We start from the raw sequence: 17,885 nt of genomic DNA on the forward strand, positions 1-17,885 counted from the left end.
AACTTGTAGTTAAATTGTTGCAATTAAAACTGATCTTATTTCATTATTTTCAACTAAAATGAACTCGAATTTTGTTTTCTAATTGTTCTGAGTGATATTGACCATTGAAACTAATTTAATCAACTCACTCGGAACAATTTATTTTACCATCATAGTTGTTTGTTTCCATTTAATTCATTAACCATTAACTAATCACCATGTAAATCAATCACCAATGACGGGATCATTAATCAAAATCCAATTAAATCTAATTGCTTCAATATTTAGTGATTTGTTGATCAAAAATTGATGTCCAAATGATTAAATTGTCCAATTTGATTGACATTTATGATATTCACTTGATAACCAACTCTAAATTGCAAATGATGAAAGTTGATTTTCCAAATCAAATCAAGAGATAATCAACTTAATTGTTGCACATAGATTTAAATTAAATCAATTGGGTGTCTTTTAATTTTCAATCATTCTCAATTCTTGAACATTATAAATCATTTCCAATTTGAATCAATTTAAAATTTCACTATTAAATCAAAATCACAAATGATTAATTCATTAATCATTATGAAAAGATTAAGGTGATTAGTTGATTCTGAAAAATAAAAATTAATTCAAAATTAATCTTAATAGTAAAGTTTAAGGTCACCAATTGTCCAAGGCTATGATTAAGATTGTGACTGTCGGTTTAACAATTAAAATTGATTGTCTTCAGTTAATCCTTTGTTATTGGATTGTGATTAAAAACAATTAACTCATTTAATCCGATTAGATAACTAAAGGTTAAGACTAACCAATAATCATAAATTTCTGATAATAACAAAATTAGTCGATTGCTCTGAGTGTAACAATTAACTTGATTAATATGATATTAATCAACAAATCTGGTTTGAAGGTGTAAATAATATCAACAGTTAACATATGATAAAAAGACATGAAATTAGATTTAATTGATTTTGATTTGTCCTCAGGGTATTTTCATAATGTTTGTAATTAAATTAAATTGTTGATTTTTGAGTGAAAAAACATAAATCATAAGCTTCTTTAGCTTCCCACAATTAAAGTTAATTGAAAAGGTAATTTTAACAATTAGCAATCAATAAACTTCAACATCAACTTGTTTCAATTTAATTGTGGGTTTTAATGTAATAAAGTTAATGTTATCCATTTAATTGTTCAATCAATTTGCTACTCATCTTATAACTTGTTAAATCTGTTAATTGTTGTGATCATTCATTTAATCAATGAATCCATTCAGTGAAAGTTATAACTCCAATTCATCTCGAGCTAAATTCAACAGGAGGAAACATGATGATTCATATTTTTCAAGGTAAGTTGATTGTTGATAATTAAGATTTAGATTTGGTGTTAATTGTTTCATTTGATTGTAGAGTGTCAAACAATACTCTTGAATGGATTTATCATCAATCACCTTTGGAGCAAATTTTTTACGCTATTGTTTTAATTGTTTTCGTGATCATATTCACCGCAATTTACTTCATGTACACTGATCATCATGGTGAGTAATTAAAGTCTTTGGAGGTTTTAAATTGTTTGCTAATTGCGTTCTTAGTTTTTCAAAGTGAACCGCTAATCATGGCCAATTCAACGCCAATAATATCGGAACCAGCGGTTGTTGAACAAACGTCAACTACACAAGCGACAACTAGTTCAACGCCAAATCCATCAGATCACCATCATCATCATCATCATCATCATTATCACTATCATAGGGATGATAATAAACCTTTGAAAGCGCCAGTAGCACCGATAATGGACAAAATATTAGAGGAAAAGGCAAATCAATCAAGAGAAACACAATCAACCTCAGAAAAGCCAACAATAAGAGTACCAATACTCACAAAGACCATGGAGACAACACCAAAACCTACAACAACAGCCACCACTACAACCTCACCCTCAACAACAACAACAACAACAACACCACCACCACAACTTCAACAACAACCTCAACAACCACAACAAAACCGATAACAAGTACTTCATTGATTACTAATTCAACTCCACAGCTAAGGGCAACCTCGCAATCTTTGTCAACACCAAAAGTACCAGATTCTCATCGGCACTATCCCCACTCAGACCATCACCATGTAACCAAACAAACTGCACCGACAACAACACCGAAAGCAACACCGATGGATAGATCTTCAAGTTTCGATGTGTCGAAACCATTGATTGTTACAGAATCAACATCAACTCAATCGTCTCCAACTGAAGTGCTTGATGAGTTGGATCAGTTGATTGAATAGTAAGTGCTAATCCAATAATAATAATAACCAATTTCTGATTAGATTGATTAACAATGTATATTGATTATTACATGTATTATTTGCTTAATCATCAGTAAATGCAACAGTCTCAATAAGACTGACAATATCGAGTCACCGGAAAAAGTTGACATGAAACATTTGTAAGTAATAATAAATTGTAACAATTAACTTTATCAATTTATCTGAATAAGGTCTTAATTTAATTTCTGTTGATCTATTTTTCTAATCAATGACAATTAACAAGATTGCACCTTGCAAGTCAAATGAAAAACCTCAATGGTGGCAAATCTTTGTGTTCATTTATTGGTAAGTTATGCAATTAATTATAATGAGCAACAATTAACTTATGTTTTACTTTAATCTTTTAGGACTTAATCACTTGGTAATCCCGTTTAATAATCCAGATTACTATTGGTTTAAAAACTATAGCTTGGACTTTGATGATTCTGATGACGATTTGTTTGGTTTGTTTTGATTTGATTGGATTAAAACAGAACTAATTATCTTTCTACTTAATTGTTAGATGATTGGAATCCTATTTGTAGAGATAATTGTTCAGGATTAACTGAGTTGATCGGCAATAAATTAAATCGTTTCTGGGATTCGTGTATGAATGCAAGTTAGTATTGAAATGAGATTTAATTATGAGATTAAAGTTTTTTACTAAAAATCTAACTGAAAATTAGATCAAAATATTACTGATTTTAGGAACTACATGAACTCATTTGGATTCAAATCATATTTACCAACCAATATTTCAGAATTTGATCTGAATCAACTGATTAAATCACTTGACTATCAAGGATTAGTAAATTTCAAACCGATTCCTGACCATCTAAACCTAAACGCAACTATTAATCTAGTGAGTTATTATTAATCATTTTCTCAACTATTTCCAACTAATTAAATCAATTGGTCTCAACAGGTGAATAGAGATGATTATCCTTTCATTCAGAAGCAAGTTTACGAGGAGCTGATTGATTATCCTGATCTAATCAAGGATCTGAGCGGTTATTGGAATGAAACAAATGAAGATATAAAATCAATCAATACCGAAGGTCTCGATATTTGTAAATCCATTCAAGAAGTAAGTATCAACAATTAATATTCTTAATCCACTCGATGAAAATTAATTCTGTTAATTGTTCAACATTTACTCAATTCAGCTACCATATGATAAGATTGAAAGGATTAATCTTAATCCAATAGAATACAATTCATTGGGATTGTCCGATTTACCTGTAAGTTTTGTTTTCCAATTTCCTTAATTGTTGTTAATCATTTTTTATTTTAATTCACCCAATCCAGATCAATGCAATTCCAAATTCTGACTACCTGATTGAATACAATCCCAATTACCTGACCGATGCTCTAGCTACAATCAACAAACATCAATCAACTGATTTATACTATTATTTGCTGTTTACTAATTTTAAGAAAAATTTAATTCATCTTGATGATCAATCAATTGATTATACCAATATAATTGATGACGATTCTCATCTAAATCGTACCGGTTTCTGTCTTAACATGGTAACTTTACCTTTCGGATTAATTAAGCTAATGGATGAAATTAAATCATCTCAATCCAAGAAAATTGATCTACCAAAATTAGCTGATCATCTAATTGACAAAGTTATTAAATTAATTTTGTCCAAATTTACCGATGATCAAGCGACTCGAAATTTACTTCGAGATTTAAGTTATAACATTTTAGAACAATTAAATCATTTAATCTCATTTGATTCTAATTCTATTGATGAAATTTACCAATCAGTGAGTATTAAACAATTTGTACAGTCAATTCATTGATAACAATTAACTTTCTCATTTCTAATTGAATTCAGTTAAAAATAACCGATAATTATTTCGATAATGTCCAATCAATACGATCTTGGCTTCGATCTGGTTACAAGGAAGGATGTTTACTTAATTATATTTCTATTTAACAATTGATAATTTAATTCATTTTAATAATTATTAATATCTAACGATATTCATTTAATCAAAATAAATCAAAATCGAAACCATTTTAATTGTTACCTTTTTCCAGATTCTAATTGTTTCCCATTCATGTGGCGTATTGATTAACCTATAATTTTAAACAATCTATTAAATTGTAATTAGAAAAGTTGATAGATTGAACTGATTCTATTGAAAATTTACTTCGATGATTAGTCAACAATTAAGAAAAAATTTTCTCACAATTAGAAGAAGAGTTTAATTTTCGCGCGTGAAATTTTTTTCTTTTATTTTTTTCTACAAATTTCTAGACAGATGAGATTTTGTTTCTTTGTTGTTATCATCTGATTGTTGTTTAATTTTTAAATTATTTGATCTTAACAGTGACAATTGTCATTAATTCAGTTTAAATTAACGTTCTTCAAACTGTGTTTATCTTAATTGGTCTCGAAACGGATTCCGGTTGATTGTTATTTCTTTGGTCCATTTGAAAACTGAACTGTCCATTTAAGAGTCATGGTTGATTACAGTAAATGGAAGGATATTGAAATTAGTGATGATGAAGATGATACTCATCCTAATATTGACAAACAGTCGCTATTTAAATGGAGACATGAGGCTCGGGTACAGCGAATGGCTGAATTTAATGAGAAGAAACAAAAAATTAAGGATAATCTGGAGAGTGTAAAGAAAAAATTTGAAGAAAAACAATCACAAGTTAAAAGTAAACCTGATGATGAAAACTTGAAAAAAGAATTAGCTGATTTGGAGAAGAAATTGAACCAAGCGACAATAGATCATGAAAATATCCTGAAAGAAGAACGAAAAATGCCTTGGAATGTCGATACAATTAGTAAAGATGGTTGGAGTGCTACAAAGATCAATAAACCTGCTCCTAAATTAGATAAGTCTCACCTCAGGTAAGTTTGGAGCTTATTGGTTATGTGTTTTCTTTTTTTCCTATTACTTTCTAATTTTAAATTTTCTTCCGTTTTCCTTTAGTGATGATGAACGTGAACAATTATACCTCGAATTCATTAAAAACAATGAGAAAAAGATCAAACATTTTGCTATGTTAAGCAAACCTGAAGATTGCCGAACATATTTACTCGATGAGCCTCAATTGGTTTGTGAAGAAACCGCTAATTACCTGACACTTTGGTGTTTAAATCTTGAAATTGAAGAAAAACATGAGCTCATGACTCATGTATCCAAACAAGTAATTTCAATGCAATATATCCTTGAGTTGGCCAAACAATTAGATTGCGATCCTAGAGCATGTATTTCAAGTTTCTTTAAAAGGTAAATTAATTTCACTAATCTTTTATTGTCCATTTTTAATTGACGTGAATTAATCTCTTTCTTTTCATTATGGTTTCAACTGACAGAATTCAAACAGCTGAGAAAGAGTACTTGGACGCTTATGAAGACGAACTGAGAGCCTTCCGTAAGAGGATAAAAGATCGAGCTAAAGAGAAGATTGAAAAAGCCATGAAAGAGATTGAAGAAGAAGAGAGAGAAAAAAGATTGGGTCCTGGGGGGTTAGATCCAACTGAAGTTTTCGAAACTCTTCCAGAGAAAATGCAAAAATGCTTCGAAGATCGAGATATTGAACTGTTGAAACAGGTAAGTTAAAGGTCATCATTTGATTGACTTTAATTTCTATTGATAATCTTTCTCTCTCTCTCTCTCCCTTTTCAGGTTGTTGCTGAAATGCCTGAAGATGAGGCCAAATACCACATGAAGAGATGTGTCGATTCGGGTTTATGGGTTCCTGATGCCAGAGATATTGCCAATGAGGGAGATAAGGATGATAAAAGCGTTAAATCTGGATCTGAAAAAGAGGCCATTTATGCCAAAATCAAAGAAAGTTCATCTGATAAATGAGGTACATGAATACTTTTGTTGTATCTCCATCAGCATTTTGTATACATTTTTAATTATTTAACCTTTGATGTATGATAATCAACTGATATGGTTAACCCTCATGTATACTGGGACTCAGTTTTTTTCGTATCGTAACATTGAGTTGATTAATCTTTTATCTTTTGGTTAGTCTCCATAGCTCAAGTGTAACATCGTTTTATTTGGTTGCACAATTAGCTGAGAAAAGATTTACTACTATTTCCGTCAAGTTCAATTCTCTTCAATTGAAACAATTAACCAAATCAACTCATGATTATCTCCTTAAAATTAGTGATCCTACAAAAAAAAACTCACATCTATCAAATGTTTTCCTATCAAGTTGCTAATATTAGTCCAACAATTAACTACTAATTTCACAATTGACTAAATTGATGGAATATTATTTCAATTTTGTAACAATTAATATAATCAATTAAACTAACTCATTTTTATCTTGACTCTTTTACAATTACAGACCATGTTCCTGGATTAACAATCAACCCTTTCCGCAGATCTGATGTTAAAGTTTTTCTAATTATGGATTTAAAACAATTAATGTACAAAAGTCAATTCCAAATGGATTTAAAGAGTTAATCAAACGTAATTGCAACGACAATCAATCAAATTTGGTGGCGCAATTGTTTCATCCATTCATTTTCAACAATTATCTATTAAATATCCTTGAGCAAAACAAACAATCAACAATCAAAACATTAACACAACCAAATGAAGCAACAACATCAAGGTTACACCTAAATAGTAAATTAATTGTCGGTGGAGATGGAGCAAGTTCAATCAAAATTAATTTCATCTCATGAATTTACCACAATTAATTGTTAATCATTTCTCTTCCGGATTGTTTAACTGTTTATCCCAATCCAAATGTATTGACTTTCATTTTCATTATCCTATTCATTGTTTTCCTCTTAATCAACTAATTTCAAATACTTTCATTTGTAAATCAGATCTCTGATGATTGCACAATTAAAGTTGAAATAGATTTGATTTCGAAACAATTAAATCAACAACTTTTTCATACAAATCACATTACTAATTATACTTTGAACACCATGTTCAATGTACTTTGAGCTTCAGTCTATAGATCAGATAATTAAACCATAAATCTTTGATCTTTTACTGTAATTATATTTTTGTCTTGATTAGTTAAGTGATCAAGGGTCGTTATTTAACTAATTGTAATCAGATCGACACAAATTCACCGTAATACTTAAACATTTACACAAGAAATTGTAACAATTTAGATCGAATCAGTTAAACCTGAATTGCATTTCTTTTATTATAATCAAAGATCATCAATCGACAATCAAGAAGATAAATTATTGATGATTAATTCAGAATTTCTCTTAATTCAATTTAACCAATTGCTCAGTAATTTCAATTGATTATCTTTCCTTACATCCAATGATTACAGTTGATTGTTATATTACAAAATTGTACTCATTAAATACATTGACAATCAAGGTGTGTATGTGTTTACCTTAATTGTTTATCTTCAATTAGGTTAAACTATGAACGGTAACAATTAAAACTGATCACGATTATAAAAGTGTTCATATGACTTTGGAAAGTTAGTTGATTGTTACGAAGAGAAAAAGTTAAACGTTATTAATTTAATCCAACAATTAAGGATAATTGATAGTGATTAATTTAAAGATTAAATTAAATTCTTATTCAATTGATTGTTGATGATTTAAGTAAATCAACAAGTCTCGGGATTTTGCTCTCGAAATTAATTCCAAAGGTTATGATTAGTTAATTTACAATTCGTTCAAGGTTGATAATCATAATTGTCCATCTTCATAAATCAACACAATCAACAATTTTTTGTTTCTCAATAAATCAAATTAAATCAAGTCAAAAGTTTTGAGGAAACACTCAGTTAATTAAACAAATCATTTTGGATAATCTTGATTAATTCAGTTGGAATTTAAATTCATAACGATTAACCAGCTTATCAGTATCACAATTATCTCGGATTGGAATCAAATTAAAATGTAATCAACTTTGATAAAAGTTAATCAAGATTGGAAGGAAATTAAGTTTTCAATTTTAGGAGAAAACAAAAAGTTCAGTTAATTGTTGAGAAAAATTTATCTTTTCCAACTAATTACAATTAGTTGGCTATTCTCAAGGTTAATTATCCAATTTGATGGGACACAAGCATCAACAATTTGAAGGACAATTAATGTAAATCAGTTGATTGTAGACAAAAAAAAATCGATTGGTTTAAATTTTTATCAAACTTTAATTTCTTCAATGATCAAAAACTCTGTCAATTAGTTAATTGAATACATTATATAATAAATTTGGTAAATATTTTGTTTTAAGTATGAAAAGTGATGAATACAAAATATAAACTCATGAAAGGCTCTCACAATTAAGCTCGAGGTAAATTGTTAATTAGTTAATTATTTATATGTACTTTGTTATTTACATGTTGTATTGACTTTTCACCTTTAAAAAGATGTTCAAGTTTGTTTACTTTCTGAATGTTATTGTTGAATAATCAATTATTGATAATCAATCGCAACTAATTAAATCAAAGTCTATTAGGTTGATAACTTTACACACAAACATAATCAAGTATCAACATTATTTTCATATCATCAACTTAATTTTTATATATAAAAAAACTTAAAGGTAGAGGGACAAATGAGAGCAGAAACTGATTGACCTTAAATAATAAACAAAAAAATAATCAACAGGTAAACATAAACATAAACAACAGTTTGTTGTCAAATCAACTTTTCCAGGTGAACATGAAAAGTAAACTTTGACCTGAATCTTGAGAAAATTTTCTGTTACTTGATAATCAAGTCTTTCAATTAAAACTGTGAATTGGTCCTCATTGATTAAATAATCGTATTCTAATCATTCACAACATTCAAAATCAAATCAAATCAAATCTTCAAATGGTGAATTGTAGTTGCCCTTTATGTTTTTGATTAATTTTTGCTGATGTTGTTGATTGGTTGGTGATGGTGTTGATTGATTGTTATAATCGTAACACAGTTTAGATTAAAAAATTATTGGATGTTGATTCAATAATTAACGGTAGATGAAAATGTATTCAGGAAGAAGGTCATGATTCTTAATTGTTGATGTTGTAATTGTTTGCTGTTTAACGTAACCATTTTTGTTCATTTGTGTTGGAAATGTATCAGATAAGACACACATGATAACCATTAAAGGCACTAATTGATAGTTAGTGTTGATACTTTGTAGATTGTTGTATAAATAATTGTAGATTAATTATTCACATTAGTTAATTAGCTAAAATGTCTCCGAAATGATTTGATCACAATGTAAAGTTGAACATCCGATACAGTTTAACGTTGCTTTTTCGTTGGACTTTTTCATTTATCCATTTTGGTCATTTATCTTCTTTGTTATTGGTCAATTTGAATATTTTATTCGATTGAAGAATTCACTTAATCCTGCAAAATGGCGATCAACTTTTATCTAGTTAAAAGTTCTCTCATATCTCGAAGAGATTGCATTATATTCTTGGCGAATCTCAGAGAATCTGTGGCAGTTGAACTTTCCTTTGAGCTTATGTGGAAGAAAATTTTATCTTCTCCAGCGATGATGTAGCTGACACCGTAACCATCATCAGCCACTGGACCGAAACCTCCTCCAGCTGAAATGTGATTTGGATATTTCTTTAGATCGAGAAGACCAGCTTGGCCATGAGGAGTTTGACTTGTTGATAATTTCCAAGGTTCAGATAAAACCTGAAATAGATAAACAAGTTAACGAGTTTTAATCATTTGATTATTATTCTCATGTGATTGTTGTTGTCTTAAATTGTTTACTAACCTCTTTGAGAAAAGGTGAATCAATCTCCAAATATTTACTAATAACATATAAACAAAATAGATGTCTATCAATTCCTTTGCCACACATAGCATTTTGATAACCAATTTGATGTCTTTGACATGCATGTTTAAGCAAAGCGATTCGATCCTCTTTCGTTTTGGTTTGGTCATTCATCGATCTGACCCATGCCGCAGATTCAATTGTTACTGGTCGAACTGTTTCGGTTCTACCCTCACGGAATAATCTGGTCATTGAAGCTTCATAGGTGAGTGAGAATTTACCTGAATCCTGTTAGAAATGATGAAAAAGGAAACCATTAAGATTATTTTGGATAACGGGAAAAGGAGAAATTTTCATGAGGTGGAAAATTTTCCGATTCAGAATAAAGAACATACCCTGAAATAAGCTAATTGCAATGCCATTTGAATGTAAGCATCAGGTGAGACTCTGTTTTTCTTCATGAAGCCTTTACCGTATTCTTGGAACATAATCAATTTCAAATCAACATCAACAACCAACTTTTGAGCTGTGAAAGATTATATTGTTCAGGGAGAAGAAAAAAAAAGCAATTAAATAAATTTCAATTCCATTTGAATAATTAGCTAAATTATTTACCTGTGATAACATATTTATCAATTGTTTGGCACAGTTCTAAAGGAAATTCCCATTTTAATCGAGTACCTGCTGGAGGCTGAAAACCATTACCGACTTTACAACGACCACTTTCATCGTAGCCTGAAATAGTCACATAATTGTCATCATTAATGATTGATAATCATGAAATAATTGTTAGATCTGTTAATGAGAAAATTACAAACTGTACATACCCAGATTAGCGTGATCATAAGCTAAGATAAATTCCCAAAGATGAGCCATTATGGGAGCATCAGCCCAAGAGTGTTCAGCATTGAAACCAGCTCGACCATTTCGACCAACAATTAAATCAAATGATTTATCATACCATCTATCGTAGCCACGACCATGCAGTAAAGTTTGACCATAACTGTCCAATTTGGTTGGATCCTTTTCGTCAAATTCAAAGTCAACATCATCCAATATTAACACAAAAGCAGATTTTTCAATAGCATCAAGTGACGATTTGTTGATTCCTCTTGAAAAAAATTTGTCTCTTGTCTGTGACCAGGAAACTCGGTCAACAGCAGTGACAACACTAAGATGCTCTTCACCTCTTAAGGCTGGACTATCATCGGCAACAATCTTATCAAGAATAGATTCAATCTCCCGAGGTAAAAGAAGACGTCCTTTAAAATAGATATTAACTTTGTAATATTTACCCTTACTCAGAACAACGATGTGCTGAGAGTCTGAATAATGAACCAATTTATCAGTTTCAATACCAGGGAGACGAGTTGTATTGAATAGTCTTTCATATTGCCATGAGCAAAGAGGAACTAAACCTTGAAGCATAATTGGTTTCAATTCTTGACGATCAATAAGCCTGCGGAAAATAAGACAAGAGTAAACAAGATTTGCAGCTCGTGATGTTTGACTGGACGTTGGAGTCTCAAATAGAGTATCAATTCCATAGAAATTTGAATTAATCATGAGGGGTGATCGGCTTCGAAGGTAAACATATTCTTCCCACCAATCAGATACCTTTAAGAGAGAAAGTAAAAGAGAATAGAATGAAAAATCATCACAAAATAGAAAAACAGTAACACAAGTTTCTAGTAATAATTACTTACATAATTACTTGCCCACCATGACTTGAAAATAAGATATTTCTGTAATTTTCTGGCAATACCATCACGAAATTCATAAGCTAATTTAGTTTTTCTTTGGTAATCCTCATCGTCATCACACAAAGCTTGAATAGATCTAAGGTATCGGTCAATTGTTTCGCCCACAGAGGGTAAAGGTAACCTTGGTAATGCTCCTTGGTAGGAATATAATAGTGGCCTTTTAATGGTCAACATTTTCATTAGGAAAACCCATATACTAGAAGAAAGAGATGGACCTAAGGGGAGAAAGTGAAATAGCAGTTAATAAAAAATGGAAAGTAATTAATAATAACAAGAGAAATAATTTACCTGATCCATGAGATTCATACATCCATCCTTTGTAAATTAGTAAACATTTTAATGTATACTTCATAATCATGGCTTTGGCGACCCAAACAGCAACACCATAAACAAAACAGGCCAATAAACTACGACCATTATCAGGTAAATTTAAAACTGTCACAAGTGACCTTTAAGAAGAAGAAGAAGAAGAAATTAAAGATTAGATTGACAGATAAAATGGAGCAAAATGAAAAAAAAGAATAGAGAAGAAAATAAAGACTCGTATTTACGTAATAGGAAAATGAGAGCTGGCGAAATTGATGAAACCGAAACTTGGATCGATCTGCAACAGCGAGTGACATGCTGTTACCAGTACGAGAATAGCAGCTAGAAATTCAAGCGACGATGGAAAGACACCATTTTTAATATTATTCTGATAAAAAAAAAGAAAAAGAGAAAGTTAAAAGATTAGGAAGATAAAAAGAAAACAAGAAATTGGATCAAAGGTGAGTAAAAGTTAACAATAAGTGGCTTCAGTTAATGGTGTTATTTGAACAACTTGATGGATTGATGATGATAACATGGAAACATTTATCTATATCATCTGCAGTTTTCACAGATACAAACACACAAGGAAATAGCTGATTAGTGATTATATAAATTAACCAAGAGAACTTTGAAAATATTAATAAAAACCATTAATTATCATACGAACTCTAATTGACAGAACATTGAATGGCTTAAAGACCTACATACATACACATTTTCTGTTTATATGGTTAACATATGACAGACAAAGTTATCATAGTTAATTATTATAAGCAGAAAGCAAAGAGTATCTTTAAGATTTAATGAATTAGGCTAATTAATTTGACCACATACCAGTGAACGTGTGAATCGCTTCCGGTAAGATCGTACACCACTGGTCCAAACAATATTAAGAATCTCAGTGTCATAGTTAATGTGAACACCTTCATGGGTAATTTGGAAACTGAAAGCCACAGCTTGATGGGCTTCAGCCATGATTCAAATGGAACGTTTGCAGTTAAAGAGAAGAAAAACTGAAAAGAGAAAAAGAAAAACAATTTTCAATTATAATGGAATCACAAATTAACGATAAACAGTAATGATAATGATGAAAGAACAGAACAAAAAAACAAAGAAATTAGAACATAAAACAAAACTGTTTTTCTGGTTTCTCACTGGTCTCCATTCAGTTAACGCAACCTCACTTAGTGTTGGATTATTGAAGCTTATAAGGCGCCTTCCTTGAAGCCATTTGCTTAAGCAATTAGTTAATCCAGAGAAAGTATCAAATCTAATTGACGATAATCAACTGATTAATCGGTAGATTGACAAGTACGAAGTTGGATGATCGTTCTTTTCAAATTATTCCCTGAAAAAGCTTCATGGTTATTCTTAGACTAATCGGATGAAATGTTTTCTGTTTCAACTCGGTGAATGAATTTTTTTTGTTTCTCTTTCAATCTTTTTTTCTGGTCATTTCTCGTGGAGAATTGGTCATTCAATCATTTGATTGAATCAAATGTTCTGATCATTAAATGGGAGGTTAATTTTGCTAAAAGATGCAAAAGTGACCATCACAAGTAAAGGAAGCAATTTTCAGTTCGATTAATGAATTCAAGAGTTTTCTTCTTGTTATCTAACAATATAGTCTATCATTTAGAATAACAATCAAAACCAATTGGAATTGTAATAGTGATAATGGAAAATCAAATCTAAAGACAATGAGACAAAAATAACATGGCGCTTATTCTGGGAGAATAGAACAAAGAGCAAAAAGGTTAATGACATGAAGCTTATTTTCTATTCTATTCTATCTGTTAATCTAATCTCGATTTATGTGATTAACCCGAATGATTAGATAACTTGATCTAATAAAATATAGACCATTAGGATAATCCAAATTAAAATAATGTAACAATCTAACAATCAATTAAAACTATTGTATTAATAGAAACACTTACCAATTTCTAAGGTCCAGTTAACCAAAAACACATCACAAGTCAAAACCCAAAGGTGAATGAAGGGTTTACATGAACAACAGTTAATCACAATCACTAGTTTCCAACCAAATGAAGAATCAACAATTTACGAATAGTCAAATTAAGAGGACAATCTAAAGACAATTGAATTAAACCTCATTAATGATAAACCGAAACTTGATCCGAAAATGAATAAAATTAAATTTAGAATAACAAATCGAAGCTCCATCTGTTGTTGCCGAAACTTATTATTCTCGAAAAAAGTTGCACAATTAGTTAATCAGTTAGAATCTTCAATCGACATGATGAGTTTAATTAGATAATCAAAAGGTGGTTTATTGTTATTGATATGTTCTGATATAATACATTAAAATTAACTTACAACTTGAGACAATGAGTTTGATTACAATCGGTGAATGATTAGTTAATTTTGTAACAATTAAAATGACTTTTTACTAAGAAAATGATCATCTCTTAATGGTGATAAGTTAATTGTTGTTGTTGTTGTTGTTGGGGGTTTTGTTACTGATGATGAAGGTGATATTGTTGTCGATATCAATGAATTAGATCTTATTGGATTTGATGGATTAACGGAAACACTATGAACATCATTTGAACTGTTTTGATTATCGTGATTTAGATTGTTGTTGGTTAATATTATTCGATTTTTCATTGATTTCCGGTGTTTTGCTCGTCGATTTTTGAACCAAACTTGAATTCGAGATTCAGGTAACTGAATTAACATCGATAATTGTTCACGAGCAGTTAAATCCGGATATTGAACTTTACTGAAAGTCGCTTCCAATACTTGAAGTTGATGATGGGAAAAAGCAGTTCGACTCCTTCGTTGTTGTCGATTTGATTGGTCACAATTATCTGACAATTTATCCAATGTTAAACCTAATTTCCAATTAAACAGTAATCAAAAGTTGAGAAGAAAATCATCAATTTAAATTCGATAGATAAAATTTCCACTCAAATTAGATGAACATTCATTTCCGATTTTGGTGAAAAAATTAATTCTCATAACAATCTAAGAAATTGATTAGAACTCACCTTGATTTCTAGGATGAAAATCGAAAAGACTTCGATCTTGATTGATAAACGATGAGACCAATTGAGAATCGTGATGTTGAGTAGTAGAAGTTGGAAAAGGCCAAAAGTTTCTCGATCCGTAAGCAAAAGTAGCTCCATTCGCATGTCCAAGTAAATGATGAAAATTAGAACCAATTAACGGACCAAGAAATCGAGGATCACTATAAATATTCATAATCAATTAGAAGAAAAAAAGATGATCAATCAAAATTCGAAAAAATATCAAGAGAAAAAAGTTTTGTCCAAAGCGATAATAGTTCGAGGTGAATGATCAAAGTGAATGGGCATCGATGATTGTTGAATTAGATTTAAGCCAGGAAAGGATAACATTGGTTGAGAATAGAGAAGCCAATGAATTTTTGATTGGCTGCGCATCATAATATTGATGAAGATGAAGATGATGAGGATGAGGATGAGGATGAGGATGATATTTAAAGTGGCCTTTTAACATCAATAGACAAAAATGAGCTTAGGGTTAGAAGTCATAAGAAAATAGAAAAGGATATTTGTTATCACTGGGAGTGAATGGGGAGTGACTCCCTTTTTGCATCTTCGACACATTGAGAAAAAAACAAACAAACAAATGCTCTTAGCATCCTCATCCCTCATCATCATCATCTTTCAACAGCCTTATTTCAATAAGACGATGAGGATGCGGATGAAAAACTCAAACAAATTAACACACTTTTGTTTTGTTGTCGAAGAAGAAAAAAAAGTAAATTCGAATATATTTTTTTACTTCTCTCTCTTCAAAGATAATCTTTTAAAAGCTCATTACCATTAGAAAAGGTAAATTGTTTTCGATTGTGTTTTGAATACTTAGCATTCGATGGGTGAGTCGAGGAACCATTTCAATTTGGTAACCATTCATTTCCTATTAGAGTTAATCTGATTTTCTGAACGAATGGTTAACAGATAATCTCAATTAACACTAAACTGTTACAATTCTCGTCGATGTGATTTTAGCTTCGAGGCTTTTAATTGTAACCAAATGAGAGAAACAATTAGAAAGTTTTCATTGAAATCGACAATAGTTTTGGGAAAATATATTTCCAACTGATGATTAATTGTTTGCATTAGAATTTTGATTCAAGTGGATTTAGAAAATAGATTTCAACATACATTATTGCTCGTTCATTGGAATCATGTGTTGATTAAAAGTAATTTGATTCTAATTAATGATTACATTAGTATCATTATATTATGGTGTTTGTTTGATCACTGATTCTGTTAACAAAAGGGTTTAATCAAATAATGAGTCAACAATGGGAAATAATTACCTCTGTTATTTACTCTAAATCTTGAAACCTTTTTGCTTGACCACAACAACAACAACAAAAAAGTTCACCAATTAAGGGTCAGTTTTATCTTCTAGGGTCCTCTAAGTAACCGACAAGAGGCAGAGTGACCACTAACAATATGTATTCTGGTCAAGTCCCATTTGGGTCAACAATTTTTTGCCTTTGTTAATTTCAACTATTTCCTCTTGGTGAACTTTTTCAATGACCACTACTCAATGGTCACTAATGTCCAACAATTATAAAGATACAAGAGAGAGAGAGAGAGAGAGAGAGAGAGAGAGAGAGAGAGAGAGATGATGATGATGATGATGATGATGATTAAGAAATGAATAAATAGTTTGATTATTGACATTGAATAGATTATAATAATCAGGGTGAGAGGATAAAGATGATAATCAATTCAAATATATTATGACTATTAATTGGATAACGAAATTAAATCAACCTAAGCTAATGGAGTTTATTTTTAAGATTAACTACCAAGAATCAATTTTGTTTCCTTAAATCATAACAATCTACTCAGTTAATCAATTGGAAAATGAAACAAAAGCAACAAGAAACGCTGAAAGAATAACGGATAATGATGCTAATGATTAAGTGAAAACAATTCACAATTACGAGAAAAATTTCCATCAAATTTGAATTCAATGTCCAGAAAATTTGATAACCTTAAAGGCCTGGGATTGGGATATTGGAGATATTCGTTGGATTTTTACGATTATTTTTCGAAAGAAAAAGTAAATTGTAAATAAGATGATTATCAATCGGTAATTGAGTGAATGGATAAGATGAAGATGAAGATGAGGAAACAATTTAAAAGGTAAAACAGAATCAAATTGATTTAGAATAAGGATAAATGGGATAAACTCTAAGTATCTGAAAGCATAATAATGTTTATGCCTTTTGTTTTCATGGGGATTATGTCTTAATGTTCATGATAACACAATTGGCTTTGGTGATTTCCAATGAGAAAGGTTATCATCACAATTGAAAATCCATCATCATCATTATCATCATTTGTTACCATTGTTATTAGTAATATGATAACATTCAAATAATATTGTTACTTAAAGATTATTTTATCCTCATCTTCATCCTCATCTTCTTAAAACCTATTGGGCATCCGTATTATTCAAGATCCATTTAAAGTATCATATCCGGATGGATTATTTATCTTTATTGGAAGAGGACTTTAGATGATCAATATTGATTCATTATCGTTCATAGGTCAATTTTACCTGGAAACTTTGACCATTCCGATGACCAGCATTGCCGATTTGTTGATGATATTTCGGTGCTTTGATCAATAATCGTTCATTTTGATTCCACATCGGCACGAGATTTGGTTGATTAAATTGTCCTGGTTTAACTATCGTCGGTTTACCGGTCAGTTTATTTAAACGGATCTCTGGATAATCTGGACATTTGATTGTTAATGGGCTGAAGGCTGAATTTTCTGGATTAACT

General features: G+C 30.4%; 4 protein-coding genes across 4 annotated transcripts; 2 read left to right on the plus strand and 2 right to left on the minus strand.

Annotated features, from left to right (window-relative positions):
* The first annotated feature begins 892 nt into the window (after window positions 1-892).
* On the plus strand, window positions 893-4,339 carry LOC128397180 (uncharacterized). The gene is made up of 13 exons (XM_053357866.1): window positions 893-1,324; window positions 1,386-1,513; window positions 1,568-1,907; window positions 1,952-2,263; window positions 2,360-2,425; window positions 2,530-2,591; window positions 2,654-2,749; window positions 2,809-2,904; window positions 2,972-3,147; window positions 3,211-3,372; window positions 3,452-3,526; window positions 3,594-4,061; window positions 4,133-4,339. Exons 1-13 carry the CDS (start codon window positions 1,239-1,241, stop codon window positions 4,232-4,234), a joined length of 2,169 nt encoding a protein of 722 aa, XP_053213841.1. The 5' UTR covers window positions 893-1,238; the 3' UTR covers window positions 4,235-4,339.
* Window positions 4,340-4,563: 224 nt separating this feature from the next.
* On the plus strand, window positions 4,564-7,282 carry LOC128397187 (hsp90 co-chaperone Cdc37-like). Its single transcript, XM_053357872.1, has 5 exons — window positions 4,564-5,167; window positions 5,250-5,549; window positions 5,636-5,873; window positions 5,949-6,135; window positions 6,628-7,282. Exons 1-4 carry the CDS (start codon window positions 4,764-4,766, stop codon window positions 6,132-6,134), a joined length of 1,128 nt encoding a protein of 375 aa, XP_053213847.1. The 5' UTR covers window positions 4,564-4,763; the 3' UTR covers window position 6,135; window positions 6,628-7,282.
* A 1,108-nt stretch (window positions 7,283-8,390) lies between these two features.
* LOC128397179 (carnitine O-palmitoyltransferase 1, liver isoform-like) lies at window positions 8,391-14,182 on the minus strand. Its single transcript, XM_053357865.1, has 10 exons — window positions 14,005-14,182; window positions 12,899-13,077; window positions 12,307-12,449; window positions 12,044-12,204; window positions 11,699-11,970; window positions 10,820-11,609; window positions 10,608-10,727; window positions 10,388-10,518; window positions 9,993-10,280; window positions 8,391-9,907 (listed from the first exon to the last, which is right to left on the minus strand). Exons 2-10 carry the CDS (start codon window positions 13,037-13,039, stop codon window positions 9,632-9,634), a joined length of 2,322 nt encoding a protein of 773 aa, XP_053213840.1. The 5' UTR covers window positions 13,040-13,077; window positions 14,005-14,182; the 3' UTR covers window positions 8,391-9,631.
* A 124-nt stretch (window positions 14,183-14,306) lies between these two features.
* Window positions 14,307-17,798, minus strand: LOC128397192 (homeobox protein OTX2-like). The gene is made up of 3 exons (XM_053357878.1): window positions 17,657-17,798; window positions 15,079-15,278; window positions 14,307-14,922 (listed from the first exon to the last, which is right to left on the minus strand). The coding sequence occupies exons 1-3, from the start codon at window positions 17,686-17,688 to the stop codon at window positions 14,462-14,464; spliced, it is 693 nt and encodes a 230-aa protein (XP_053213853.1). The 5' UTR covers window positions 17,689-17,798; the 3' UTR covers window positions 14,307-14,461.
* Between the last annotated feature and the right edge of the window lie 87 nt (window positions 17,799-17,885).

This window comes from Panonychus citri, unplaced genomic scaffold (assembly GCF_014898815.1).
Source record: "Panonychus citri isolate SS breed McGregor unplaced genomic scaffold, ASM1489881v1 Contig00028, whole genome shotgun sequence".
Taxonomy (NCBI): Eukaryota; Metazoa; Arthropoda; class Arachnida; order Trombidiformes; family Tetranychidae; genus Panonychus; species Panonychus citri.

Bases quoted from the DNA above. Each gene is read 5' to 3' on its own strand.
- LOC128397180 (XM_053357866.1), top strand. From the start codon at position 1,239: ATGAATCCATTCAGTGAAAGTTATAACTCCAATTCATCTCGAGCTAAA. The intron at 2,905-2,971 runs GTTAGTATTGAA...ACTGAAAATTAG, and splicing joins GGATTCGTGTATGAATGCAA to ATCAAAATATTACTGATTTT. The intron at 3,148-3,210 runs GTGAGTTATTAT...TGGTCTCAACAG, and splicing joins TAAACGCAACTATTAATCTA to GTGAATAGAGATGATTATCC.
- LOC128397187 (XM_053357872.1), top strand. From the start codon at position 4,764: ATGGTTGATTACAGTAAATGGAAGGATATTGAAATTAGTGATGATGAA. The intron at 5,550-5,635 runs GTAAATTAATTT...TTCAACTGACAG, and splicing joins ATTTCAAGTTTCTTTAAAAG to AATTCAAACAGCTGAGAAAG. The intron at 5,874-5,948 runs GTAAGTTAAAGG...CTCCCTTTTCAG, and splicing joins ATATTGAACTGTTGAAACAG to GTTGTTGCTGAAATGCCTGA.
- LOC128397179 (XM_053357865.1), bottom strand. From the start codon at position 13,039: ATGGCTGAAGCCCATCAAGCTGTGGCTTTCAGTTTCCAAATTACCCAT. The intron at 10,281-10,387 runs GTATGTTCTTTA...CATTTCTAACAG, and splicing joins TGCAATTAGCTTATTTCAGG to GATTCAGGTAAATTCTCACT. The intron at 9,908-9,992 runs GTTAGTAAACAA...TATCTATTTCAG, and splicing joins ATTCACCTTTTCTCAAAGAG to GTTTTATCTGAACCTTGGAA.
- LOC128397192 (XM_053357878.1), bottom strand. From the start codon at position 17,688: ATGCTGGTCATCGGAATGGTCAAAGTTTCCAG. The intron at 15,279-17,656 runs GTAAAATTGACC...GAATATTTATAG, and splicing joins GGAATGGTCAAAGTTTCCAG to TGATCCTCGATTTCTTGGTC. The intron at 14,923-15,078 runs GTGAGTTCTAAT...ATTGGAAATTAG, and splicing joins TTTTCATCCTAGAAATCAAG to GTTTAACATTGGATAAATTG.